At 43.1% G+C, this 13,696-nt stretch overlaps 1 protein-coding gene across 1 annotated transcript in view; it reads right to left on the bottom strand.

The window, feature by feature from the left end:
* The window catches only part of Vps50 (vacuolar protein sorting 50), a 243,954-nt gene that overhangs the window by 90,359 nt on the left and 139,899 nt on the right, over nt 1–13,696 (bottom strand). The window contains exons 18-19 of the mRNA XM_037429998.2: nt 13,473–13,564; nt 3,224–3,250 (exon numbers count right to left, since the gene is read on the bottom strand). Coding sequence (XP_037285895.1) covers nt 3,224–3,250; nt 13,473–13,564 — 119 coding nt within the window. The remainder of the gene's footprint in view (nt 1–3,223; nt 3,251–13,472; nt 13,565–13,696) is intronic.

Here is a 13,696-nt window from a genome sequence, read left to right as displayed (position 1 = left end):
ATGGTTGAACGAATGAAAATCAATTGTGTGCTTCATTATAGGTAAACGTTTATGTTATGATATTCTTCTCTCTCTTCCACACAGGGCAAGAGTGAGGTACACAGGATGATCTCCATTGCAGTTGGAACAGTGCGTATCAGAGGTACGATCCTCGATTAGTAAAACTTGCTCTTAGGCATGTTAGTGCATGTTACAAGAAAATGGGACGACACAAACCACTGGGGACCACCTTTTGCCTGTTCTTCCCTGGCAGTTCGTGTCGTCTTATTTTATAGTGCTTGTGCAATTCTCAACTGCACGTTCTTGAGAACCACATTTTGCACTTGACGTGCGGCCACGGCAGCTCTGTGAGCTGTGAACAAACTTCTGACACTTAAAGCACCTGCGAAGGCTTGGTATAAACGGTTAGATGCGCACCTTTATGTAGCCCGCTTAGATTTTTTCTGGGAATGTGGCAGTGTCATAAGTGTTTAGTGTGTAGTGTCATAAGTGTTTAGTGTGTTTAGCAGTGTCATAAGGACTAAGTGTTTAGTGTGTACCTCTTGGTCATTACGCTTTATTTTGATTCTTTGCACTTGGGCAACAATCTGGTCTTTTATACTGTCAGGAAGCTCACTCTCAGTGAGGCTAAAGAGGTCACTGCCAGATATCGCACCACGGACTGTGTTCAAGGAACAGTAAGCTGTTAGTTATAGGAGTCAGAGATTTCAGATTTTTATACTAGGCGTTGTGCTGAAGTTCTAAGAGAATGTCTCCACAGGCCATTCTTGTCGCTTTGTAACCTACTCTAATGGTGTCATTAAGACACTTTGAAACTAAGGAAAGGGAACACTGCTCTAGCTGTTATATTAGGTTATTCAGTGTGAATAATGTAAAAACATAAAAAAACTCTTAATGTTCTTTGCATGAAACTGGAAGTTTGCCTCATTGCACCCTCTTTTAGAAAGAGGGCAATTGGGGAAGTACAAGAAAGAGGTTGAACCCAGGAAAAATTCCTTGCTTTCAGTAGCGAGGTCAGCCACCCACCATCGAGCCCAACACGGGGACGCTAAAGAAACCCACAGGTATCGCAGACGCCACCTGTGCGAAGCTACCATAACCTGATAAAGCATCCCCAAGGTTGGATACTGTACACCAAATTAGCCTTTGTCACCAGAAAAAATGAAAATAACTAAAAGGAGGAGCGGACAATAAAGATTAAAAAGAGAGAGAAAGACGAAGATGTGGGGAGAGGAAGTGATATTACGAGGCGACTGCCGATTTCCCCTGGGTGGGTTAGCCCAGGAATGCCAACTACGTGAAGCTGGGGCCAAAGGGGTTGTGCTGCCTCTTAAAGACCCAATCACTTGGCATTGGCTCAGCCCCCAGGATCCCCTTTTTCCCGGACATGGCTTAGCCATGCATGGCAAAGCATGGGAGAAAGTTGAAACTACCCCCCATTACCTCGGCTCCATGGTGTCGTCACACACCGAAGGCCTGCTCGTGCAGACGCTCCTGTGGGAGGCAATGAAAAAGAAAGCTAGGCTCTCTGTACAGTGGATCAACTAGAGTGCCTAAACCAATAAATTACTAATAAATTACTAATGAATAAATCAATAATCCAGATGTAATTATGAAATCCTCACAAACAATGCATTATTAATCAAAATGATGCTATCTGAAAAAAGACATTGGCTTTATTATATTCCCCAGACTTGTTAGGGACGTTACTCTTGCTATACCATAACACTACAAGCCACCATCACCTAAACTATGTGCCTCATTTTGCTGGTATGAACAATCGTGAATACAATTGATTTATTTACAGTACAGTGTAGGAAAGCATGTGCACGCATGATTCCTTTAACATTTTACAGCAGCTTGACAGCCTAGTTGCGAGAAAATGTCTGTCCCTTCGACAAATGAGAGACAATGCAGCCTCTTTCGAAGGGAGTGGTTACCTCGTGGCCGGCACACGTTATTCCCCTTTCCTGGCTCACGAAACGAGTTACCCTCCCTCAGCGAAGGAACCAACCCTCGTTGAAGAGAGGAAAACTGGGAGGTTGGTCAAAACGAGCGTACAGAGAGCGACAAGATCTCTCTTACGCCAGCCACCATATGGAGGACAACCCCCAAATACCCCCTGCGAGCCAAAAAGATCAATGATGACGAAAAGCGTGTCTACCATTTTGCTATTTTGCTAGGGCGGACAGTCCCTCTACGTGACATTTACACGTTTTTGCTAACGAACCAATAAAGTGTTGTTTTTTTTTACCTAGCCTGTTGCCTTATTTGCCCAAACCCGTGTAGCTGTGATGACTCGAGCTACAAAAAGGGGACGTTAATCGTGCACCGTACGACTGTGTGCAGCTGAAACATTAGCTAGGCTTCTCCACCAGTTATGCATAGGGCAAACTCCCTTTTACATAAAAGAAAAAAAAAACTTCGAGCGCACAACAGCTTCACCTTCAAGGGTAGAATGCCATAGGTAAATAGGGAACCATGCGCATCACCTTCTCAATTGCAAACCTGGCTTCAGTTTTAAGTGCATGCCTGCACTGTGCAGTAAGAAAACAAACAACTGCACGTGTAACATGGGCTGTTTCAAACTATCCCAGAATGCGTACTGCAAGAACAATTGTTAAGAACCTACTATGCTATAATTGTTTTTTTTGCGAGCCAGAGAAGGTGCCACTGCACGTATATAAGGAAATACACAAACATATGTTTGAGCCCTTTGTAATGATTGAGCCTTTGAAGTACTCCCCCATTGTGCAATTGATGCCTGGTCTGATTCTGCCAGGCAACATTATGCGAGTTAAAGAGACTCCTTCCCTACATGACATAAAGCATTTTTGAGCAATAGCATGGCTCTGTGGTAAAACACTTTCTTGCCACAAGGACGGCCTGGATTCGATTATCACTTTGACTGAAGTTTTTATTATTTATTCTCTTTGAATTTTTTTTTCATTTTTCGATCCCGAGCAAGATGATTTTTGCTCACAACTAACGATGATAACGCTGATGCTATATTTTTGCGAAATGAGTTTTTTAAAGCTTTTGCATAAAAGCACAGTATCTGTGCAGCTGTATGATGATAACGTTGGGGAATACAGGCAGAATAAATGACTACTATTATTACGAAAGACCCTCTAAGTATGCCCCACCCCTTCTTTATTTTTTTACAAGAGCAGCAAAGCCAAACAAGCAAGACAAGTTGCTTTGTAATATCATAAGGACTCACCATTTCCTTGGCGAAGAATATGTACACCTGAAAAGAGCATGAGAAGCATTATTTTCACAACTCAAGCAGAAATGAGGAAACAGGTAAATCATTTAGTAGCCAATGAAGTAAAGGACCTTAGAACAGCAAAAAGTTAAGCTAGTTGGTAAAGGGTTCGTGATAATCGAGCAAAGGCATGTAAACACTCTAAACACTTACACATTAAAGGAGATAAAACACTTACACAAAAGAGGAGATAGAAACAACACAAAAGCAGTATTTATGTTGTCTTGAGTTTTTCTCTTGTGCAAGTGCTTGTGTGCCTGCTTTCTTTTATTCGTACAGAACCTTCCAAGTCAATCACCGGTGGTCAAAAGGCCCTATACTAGCACTATAGCACTTTGCGTGCATATATATATTAGAAAAAAATGAAATTGCCAAATGGCAACCTTTCTAAGATCCTTTCTTCCACCTTTTTCCCAATCTTCTTTTATAAGTTTCAGTGAATTATTTTTACTCCTTAATCTTGTCCTAACCACCGACACTAGCCTTACATATATTGAACATTCCATCACGTGTACAGGACTTTCGAAGCTGCACTACTGAATATCTCACACCCAAATTATAGAAAGTACGCCAGCTCTTCCCAGTGAGCTTAATTTATTACCACAGTTATTTACTGTAATGTTTCAATCTGAAGCACACTAAGCATGGACTGATAGGCCCTTAAAATGTTATGTCTTTAAGAAGGCACCTGCTGACGCACATTAAATTGCACACATCCCTGTTAATGAAATATTTATAGCATCATAGTCGCACAAATGCTTAACACAGTTATTTAAAACAGCTGCTGTTTTTTACAGGAAAAGCTGTATATGGCTAAGCAAAACAGAAAATCGTTCGTCAGGAGAAATGCTAAACATGTCCATTGGATGCCTCGTCAGTTGCATCGTTTTTTGTCACACCTAAGCGTGCACGCCATTGGGAGCGCCATCAGTGATGGCGTTCATTTATTCGTGGCCATGCTGCCGAGCCCACATGCAGCAGTTTCAACAAAGTAGCTGTGAAAGACAGAAAAATGAAGAATGTCATGTAAATTCTACAAAGTGTCCAGCGAACGTGTGTGCCCATTGAGATGAAATTGGTCAGAAGGGAATGTGGTATGCGTGTCTGGCTCCTTTCATGATTGGGCACACAGGGCAAAGCCACACTCGCAAGCGAAGTGCCAGTGCTAAAGAGTTTGACACGAGGCGAGACAGACGCTTATGGCATCCGTTGGCACGCACCCAGTCACCACCTGGCACTGCATTAGGGCACACACTGAGGGATGGATGGCCTTGAGCATGATACAATAAGGCCTTCGCCTTAAATGTACAGCACCGTCCCCCAGTGGAGGCCACCTCAACAGTGCTGCACCGCAGTGGAGAGTGGGAGAGGATGGAATGCAGGATAGAAGAGAAAGACAGATTACGAAACGGGAGGTAGTTTGGTAATACCCTGTCCGTGCACGCACGTTGCCTCTTAGCCACGGAAAGCCATCAAGCAGAAGCATATCGACAGGCAAAGGAGGGATGTAAACCAACATTATGTGATGGGCTCACATGCGTGAAGAGCTCAGCGTTGCAGGAAGGTTCAACTTACAACTTCTACATGGAGAGGGCATGAATCTTGTGTATTCTCGAACAGCAGACAACTTTCCAAGAACAATGCTGACAGCTGATTCGTGACAGAATTCATGTCTCCGATTCATGTGTGCAGTGCGTGCGTTAAGTGAGTGCCCCGGAAAAGTTTGTGACACTAAAAATAAAAAAACAAGCAGTTCATGTACAAACAAAAACTGGGTGATGACGACGTCAAGGAACATCAGCGCGAGGGCGCAACGTCAACAACATAGGAGGAAAGTGGCCAAACCAGGAGTTACCACGAAAATTTCAAGGGCCAATCACTTGTTGACGTGGCAACCCAGAAAGCCCCAATGAGAAGCCGACAGGTTGAGAAGAGGAGTGCCACGGCAGTCGGCAAGGGGCTTCTAGTTTGTTCAGGTAGGAGAAGCAGGGTGGCGACAGTTCGCCAGCGTCGGGGTCGTAGTTTGCCCGAGTGCCTGGCAGAGGTGAAGAGTCTGAGCAGCCTGCTTTACTTTACCTCAAGCTTCGATGGTCCATGGAGCCGCAGCCACCAGGTACAAGTCTGACATAGGCTCGAATGCTTCGCTGTGGTCTCTGGTCAGTGTGTGCGAGGAGAAGACTGCCCGACTTTGTCGACCCCGTCTTCGACACCTTCCGGCTCCGTCAGTGGATACACCTGAGCGTTGCTCTGCTCTTCGCCTAGTTCCTTCTCCGACGGCATCCCAATGCTCGTGTCTGCCCTCTGTGGATGTCCCCGACACCTCAGTAGTATAGCACTCACCGGTGAAACTTTCAGTCAAGTTTGGGACTAGACTTGTTTTTGCGACTGCTTAGAACTTTGTACACAGGTCGTAACAAGTTTTGTAACCTTTAGTGCGTGTCGTGTGTTTTGTGTTCATGTAATCTTTTTGTAAAGTGAGAAAAAAACAGAAAGCAGCCTCGCGGTCTTTCTTACGAATGTTGTGGTCAACAATGCAACGAAATCTGTCTAATTCAAGTATTCCGAAGAGCCCCACCACAATGTCCTCTGAGCCGACGCAACAGTCCGGGCATAACAGGCCCAGGTGGCAAAGCGCAATCCTAGAACTGCAAACCGAGAATCTGGCAGCCTTCCGAGCCGAATGCAAGCGAAAGTAGCGAGATGAGAAAACGGTGTTGTACGCAGAGCGTCAACAAGGCAACGATGAAAGTGCGTTCGCTGGGGCCAATGCCTGCCTTCAGCGAGAGTTTCTCGAGCGGCTTTGGCTGTGACGTCTGCAACTGCCTGTGGTTGCAAGTTCCAGCTTTGCGGGTTAACTATCTGTACGAAGTGCTTGGGCAGTGTTTTTTCTCTGTTGGACCATGGCGATTTCACAAGCCTGATTCCACAAGCCTGAAGTGGCGATGACTTTACCGAAAAAGGAAAATTATATTCCTTCTTCTGATGAAGAAGAAACTTAGAAACCTGATTGGAGGAGTGCTTTTGTGGCAGTGATCACAAGAACAGTAGAGTAGACGGCTGCCTAAAAACCTCTGGCTTCAACCTGGGGGAACGCATTAAATTATTTGATTGATATGTGGGGTTTAAAGCCCTGATTATGAGAGACGCCGTAGTGGAGGGCTCCGGAAATTTCGACCACCTGGGGTTCTTTAACGTGCACCGAAATCTGAGCACACGGGCCTACAACATTTCCGCCTCCATCGGAAATGCAGCCGCCGCAGCCAGGATTCGAACCCGCGACCTGCGGGTCAGCAGCCGAGTAGAACGCATTGAATGGTACCACACCTTTTTAAAATACTGCTCAAGGAATGGAACAGACAAGGATGAACTGGAAGTAAATGATCTCTGAAGTAACTGATATCTGAGTGTTATTCAAATGGACAGGTGGTAATGTGGCTGCAGCAATGAAACGCTTGCATTATCTGTCACGACTGCAATATACATATGACATGACTAGCAAGAAAACTTTTCTCTGATATTTCGGCTGACAGGATATTTCGGGCGACACATTTATTTCTCATAGGACATTGAATGGGGCCACCAGTGATGCCATGAATCAAAGCCATAACGGCACAGCTATGGAGCAGATAAACACCTCTTCGGAGCATCAAATGAGTCTTTGAAGAAGTTTGCAGTTCCACAATTACAAATGCAAATATTTACATTTCTTGTGTGGGGCAGTTGTACCACATTTAATGAAATGTATGCACACCTGAATGCATGTTTATTTATATTATTGCACAAAATGAAATTAACTTGCTGATCTTCATTTGCTTGTGCTCCACCCTCTGACAGTTGGTAACCTCCCATCAGTCTGCAATACAGTTGATATCAATAAATGAATTAGGCTTTCTCCGATGCTTTAGTAACTGCAAGGAAGCACGAATTGCATAAATATTTCATGCAATTAGCTTTTGCTGCATAAAAAAATTTTTATGAGTTCATGCTTTCAGTACAGCATTGCCCTATATTGTATGGTAAAGTAGAACATGCTGTCATGCTTCGTGGAGAGAATCGTTGGTCTGCTATTATGTGCGCAGTGAACAAAATAAAGGGTTTAATAATTCGCTGGTACTGCGTGCCGTGCTTGAATGAACAAAAAGTGCTATAAAAAAAGGCTTTGTTCGTCATTTGAGAAGTTAACACAAGCTTTGGTGGCAGTCTCCAAGCACGACGAAGGCACTAGTAGATATTCTGTGCGCTGTGAGCCTTCTGAAAAGAATTTTACAGGCCCCTGCCACAGCTAGGAATGGTGGTACTAAATCCTGACTGAAGTACTGTATTCAAACAAGTACTCTGCATGGCCTCTTCTTGATATTAATTAGAATGAATGATACTTCCAATTTTCATAGAACAAAAAAAAGAAGAAAGAAAGGTCACAGTTTTTGACACAACAGCGAAGCAATGAATGCAACAGCAAAAACTTTGAATGCCACACAGAAAACAACAAGCAGCTCGGTACTTACAGCTTCCCGCTGAAGCACAAAGGACGACGGTCGAAAAGAAAGCACAGGTACACACAGGACAAGCGTGAACTTATAAGCACCATAGTTGTTGCACCTCTGTGTTGGAGCAACGCGCCACAAGTGTCGACAGCGCAGAACCTGATGCTCGTAGACATTTGTTTTTATTTTAAAGTGCAGCATGCGGAAAGACCTCTCCACCTCTCTTGCCACGCAGTGGCGTCGGATGCAAGGTGTGCGCGGTGTTCTTTTTTTTTCTTCTTCTTTTTTAGGAGCAAGCTTTTAAAGTTCTCACCATGACTATTTTTGTCGTAGGCCCCTGGCTTGTCGAGACACAGGTGTTATGCAGATGATCTACAAAGTGTATACAGCGCACATATGGTTTAAAAATAGATCGTACTTTGTCCATGTATCTGTCTGTCTATCCGTATGCCCATGCGTTCGTCGATCCCACATCTGTCCATCTGACTGCCCGTGCATCTGTCTGTACATCCGTACATTGCTATGTAAATCAATCCATCCGTCTGTGCATGCGTCTGTCTGTCCGTCCATCCATGCATGTATCCATTCATGCATGCGTCCGTCCATCCTTTCATCCTTTGCACTAGCAGGCGACTTCAACGTAGACATTATGAACCTGAGGACCTAGCTTTGCTCCATCATCAGGATTCACTTCATGTATCTGCATTCATTTTTTCTTTACACATCACGTGTGGGTACATCTCTCAAGCTTCTCTGAGATCTGCATACTGCCAATGGTAAATGGTGAAGCAGGACTGATAGTTGGGCTAGTCGGTGATACATTATGGGCAGTAACAGTGCACAAACTCACGGGACAAAGAGTAGAGACACAAACAAGCGCTGCTATGGGCAGTAACAGCGCACAAACTCACGGGACAAAGAACAGCGCTTGTTTGTGTCTCTTCTCTTCGTCCCGTGAGTTTGTGCGCTGTCACATTGCCCATAAGGTATATGGTGTTTACAAATAGCCAATATTATGCCTGCGCATGCATGGTGTGTAGTCCACCACAGTGTGCTGCGGAGCGAGGAGTCGATAGTTTTAATTCCCGGACGGTGCGTCAAACACACACAAGTAACGCACACACACCTGGAGCAGGAAGGCAACAGCAATGACAAAAATCAGCAGACAGAGTCCACAATGCAACCAAAAAAATAATAACAAAAATTATATGTCAAAGCTTGTACACATATTGGTCACTGCAATTGATGAAATCAATCTAGTAAAAGGCTGCCATCCTAAGAAAACTTGTAATTGTACTAATTTCATGCACTGTATTACTTTTATCTAACACTAAGGAAGTTAAAAACTATGTCTGCTTGATTTATTAAGGTAGAACGGTATCGTACTACTTAGGACAAGTTTATTTGCACAGTCAAGGTACACTGAAACCTTGTTATAAGAAAGTTGAATCTTACACGAAAATAAGTTTGTTATATCCAAAAATTCGTTATAAAGGTATAGTTTTAGCACTATATCTGTTGGAAGAATATTATTCATTTACTTCGTGATAAGCAATATTTTGTAGTATCAGGGTTCGTTATATCGAGGTTTGAGTGTAGTTGCATTTCTTGGCAGCGGTGCCTACACTTTAACACCTAGAATTACCGCTGAATAGATTTCGCAGTCCTGCACAACTTTAGACGACAGCGGCCATCTTAACACAGGCTGGTTTTAATACTTCAATTATGTCCATCTATTCTATCCTACTTTATTAAACAAGTTAAATATTTCACACTCAATATACCTTTATGAAATGTGCATGTGGGTTGAATCTGAAATGCCTTTTATTCATAGGAGTCTCATGATATAAAACAGTTGTCATCATAATTCTTTTTTCTAGCATAAATCTAAATATGCATATCAGATATTACTGGGAGCAGGATACTAAACTTGTGCATGCATAGTTTTTGTGTATATGCTTTTATTGCAGCCAAGAAAAAGTCACACTGAATTTTCATTATTTTTGCAGAATGAATAAATAAATTAATTATAATTCAATTCCAAAATGTTAACAGCAATGCACTTATTACCCATTCCACTAAAGCTATCAAATAATATAATCCCTTTCGGCTAAGCTGAGTAAGTTTTTTTCCCTACTTTTTCCAGAAACAAGATTGATTTCGATTGATTTGTGGGGTTTAATGTCCTAAAACCACGATATGTTTACGAGAGATGCCGCAGTGGAGGGCTCCAGAAATTTCAACCACCTGGGGTCCTTTAAGATGGTAGGCCACCTACAAAAGTCTTTTTTTTTTTTTGCGAAATAAATCTTAGGGTTTTGTTTTCTTGCTCGCTCAACCTTTTACATATATGTTGCAACAAAAATTATCCTCCTAACGTCATTAGTTTGCGAGTTACAGCAAGTTTTCTATGCCCTACGCTCCTATAGCAAAACTGAAACCACATTTCAAAGTGTGGTTTCGGTGTGGTTTCGGTTTCGAAAAATCGCTTTCGAAAGCAAGTGTTGTTTCGTCTATATTAATGCTATTCAAAATACTTTACGCATTTTATTGTGACTGTTATATAAGATGATGTCATTAAATACAACTTTGTGTTTAAAAGTCTTCGTTATTCTCTAACAACAGCCACAAGGGGGACGCACGATGCTCGTCAGAATTTTTGTAGTTTGCCTTTGTCAGGCTACGTCAGGCTTCGTTCTGCATTTGTTCCACGTGTCAACGCTACTACGGCTGTATCCTTAGACCACCTGGACCATATTACGACCAGCATGGGGAAGTGCAGAACACAGAAGACGATGAAGCGCAAGCTTGCTGGAAATCGTTACACGACGACAAGGCTGCCTACTGACACAGACGCCGGTGTCAAAACATCACTTTGGAAAACTTTTTCCAAAGTGATGAACATGCCTGCTCCTCCACGTCACTCTGCCTACAACAAATTGTCATCTTGGCTTTCTGCACCGACGGGAGAAGTGGCGTCGAAGTCGATGACTGATGCTGCTGTGGAAGTTCGTCGTGTTGTGGGGAGTGCTGAGTGTTGTGTTTCAGGTGATGGCACGTGGCAGAAGCGTGGCCATTCATCTTTGAACGGTTGTGTGTCTGTGATTTCTGTTGACACGGGAAAGGTTATTGATGTTGAGCCCCTTTTTAGTTCGTGTAAGTCTTGTTAAACCAAAAGCAAGTTGAGGCAAGATAGTGCTTCGTACCAGGAATGGAAGGCAAACCACACTTGCTGTCAAGCAAACCATGAAGGAAGTGCTGGTAGTATGGAGGTGGTTGGTCTATACCACTATTCGAAAGGTCGAAAAACAAAAGAGATTTGAAGTACCTGCAGTACTATGGCGATGGTGATTCCAAGAGCTATGCCACTGTCAAAGACATGTATGGAAAGGACAGTGTGCAGAAACTGGAATGTATTGGACATGTCCAGAAGCGTGTTGGTTGCCGCCTCAGAAAACTGAAGAAGACAGTGCGTGGACTCGGTGGTAAGGGAAAGCTCACTGATGCGCTCATTGACCACCTGCAAAACTACTATGGTATCGCCATGAGGGCTAATGTGGGGAACCTTTCTGCAATGAAAAAGGCTACCCTTGCCAGTCTTTTTCATTGCAGCTCTACCGACAAGCAGCCGAGAAATAGCCTGTGTCCACTTGGACCGAAAAGCTGGTGCGGATACCAAAGGGTCGAAGCACTCGGCCAAGGTAAATATGTACACAAAGAAGGACTTCCAAATGATGTGCTCAACAAAGTTAAAACTGTCTACAGTGATCTGTGCTCTGATGAACTTCTAATAAAGTGCCTTCATGGAAAGACTCAAAATGCTAATGTGTGTTTCAATGGTCTAATATGGCAGCGGGCACCCAAAGAGGTAGACGTAAGCTTGCCTACAGTAATGTTTGCCTTGCATGATGCTGTGGCACACGTTAATAATGGCAGTGTAAGCACCCTAGATATTCTGAGGCAAGCTGGCATAGAACCAGTGTACCACACGACAAAAGCTTGCATCGCCAGTGATCACCTGCGCATGCAGAATGCTAAGCGAAAGTCAGCGGATGGGACAAAACAGGCCAGGAAGAAAAGAAAAGAAAAGACGAGCAGCCACCCGAACAAAAGGAGACAATATTGCTTCCGCAGAAGGGCCCAGCTATGAATCTGGTGCATTTTAGGCCTGCATGCGAAGATTGCGACCCTTTTTACAAGCTCGAAAATCTTTGTTTACATTTTTCTGAAAATAACAATTTGCTCCAAATGTTGCGATGCAAGCTTTCATAACGTATTTCTCAGCGCATACTTTGAAATGAAATTTTGCACAATGATTTACAACATATATATCTGTGCAGTGAACTAGAATAAAAGAAATCCATCGAATATTTTTCAGTTCACAGCCGAATTCTCCGACAGGTTCAGTCTAAATTGGCTCTTTTTGCCCGTTTTTCTTGGTTTTTTTAGCATTACTTCCTTGATATTCACTGCATAATATTTATTCTTGTTCACTGCATAGCTTCCAGCCATTAGTTACACAAATGTCAAAGCTTTACTGAATAAAGCCACCCATTAGTCACGTATCACAGCTGGCGTGTCTAGCAGTTTTAATGCAATTTTTGACAAAGATTACCTCCCAATAAATAAATAATCAATATTTTGCACTGTAAATAGCTGGGTAAATTAAATCGGACATGCTGGTTTTGAGGAAAAGTTATTTCAACCCTGCCTGCCCTTAAAAAAATTTTTGTTTTTGAGTGGCCTACCACCTAAACGTGCACCCAAATCTGAGCACACGAGCCTACAACACTTCCGCCTCCATCGAAAATGCAGCCGACTCAGCCAGGATTCAATCCCGCGACCTGCGGGTCAGCAGCCGAGTACTTTAGCCACTAGACCACCGCGACGGGGCTCCGGAAACAAGAGCAGAAGCCTTGTCTATTTCCTGCATTTATTGACCCACAAGAAAAATTGCTGCACATTATGTTTAAAACTGGTGTGAAACATGAATACAACTCGTCGTTTTGAGACAAGAACGGCCACGTATTACATGTACTAATGGTGACGTGGTGCTGTGTGTGGACCCGTGCTTTAAGGAATACCCCACTCTGAACATTTTGCAGTTCCAAGTAATGCTAACACTATAAAAACTATTCCCCCTTTTGTTTTTTTACAATTTCTTCCAGACTTTACCCATTCCTTTAAAGCAATTTTACCACTCAAGAAACTTTTTTTCAAAAAAGTTCGACACTCAAAGAATTAAGCCATGTCATATAAAATTGCATGTAACACGCTAATGTGGTGGAAGTAATGAATAGGTCAACTTTAAAGTGTCACTGGCTTATCGCTCCTGTCCCCAGCCTGATTCTCAGCATGCTGAAACCACATCAGTGGCTTTACAGTATCCTGGCATAGATTCTAGAGTTCCTCACGGCCAATAACTTTGGGCAAAATCTCTTCAATCTTTAGTGACAAACAAATGACTGAATCGATTTACCAACACCAGAGGCAAGTAATACACAGAAGCCACCAACAAAGCCGAAGATGCCGCTAGGACCCAAGGACTCCTAGATGCCATTTAAAAGGAAGAATATAGTAACTTCTCCAACGCTCGCCATTTCCATTGAAGCTGTTTCTCCTCACATAACGATGTTCTCATCAATACCTTATTTCTAGGTTTGTCCCAATGAGCCTCTCATCTGCTGAGATGTGCCCTTCGTCACAGGCCAAGCACTCACCGCGTAGAGGTAGTAGTTGAACAGTTGCGACATGCACAGGAACACATCAAAGGCAATGGTGTGCAGCACATCCATCATCTTCATGTACTTCCCTGCACGTGAAATGCAAAAGCACCATAGTAAGCCGCACTTCTCAGACATTCACAGCCTATTCCTTAACAGTTTAATGCCTGAATTATGAAACTGCCGAAGAAAATCAAAATTGTTTTCATTCTACAGCTCTA

Source organism: Rhipicephalus microplus, chromosome 1, assembly GCF_043290135.1.
Source record: "Rhipicephalus microplus isolate Deutch F79 chromosome 1, USDA_Rmic, whole genome shotgun sequence".
Lineage (NCBI taxonomy): Eukaryota > Metazoa > Arthropoda > Arachnida > Ixodida > Ixodidae > Rhipicephalus > Rhipicephalus microplus.
Note: the sequence above shows the minus strand (reverse complement) of the source record. Positions and strands in the feature narration are given on the sequence as shown.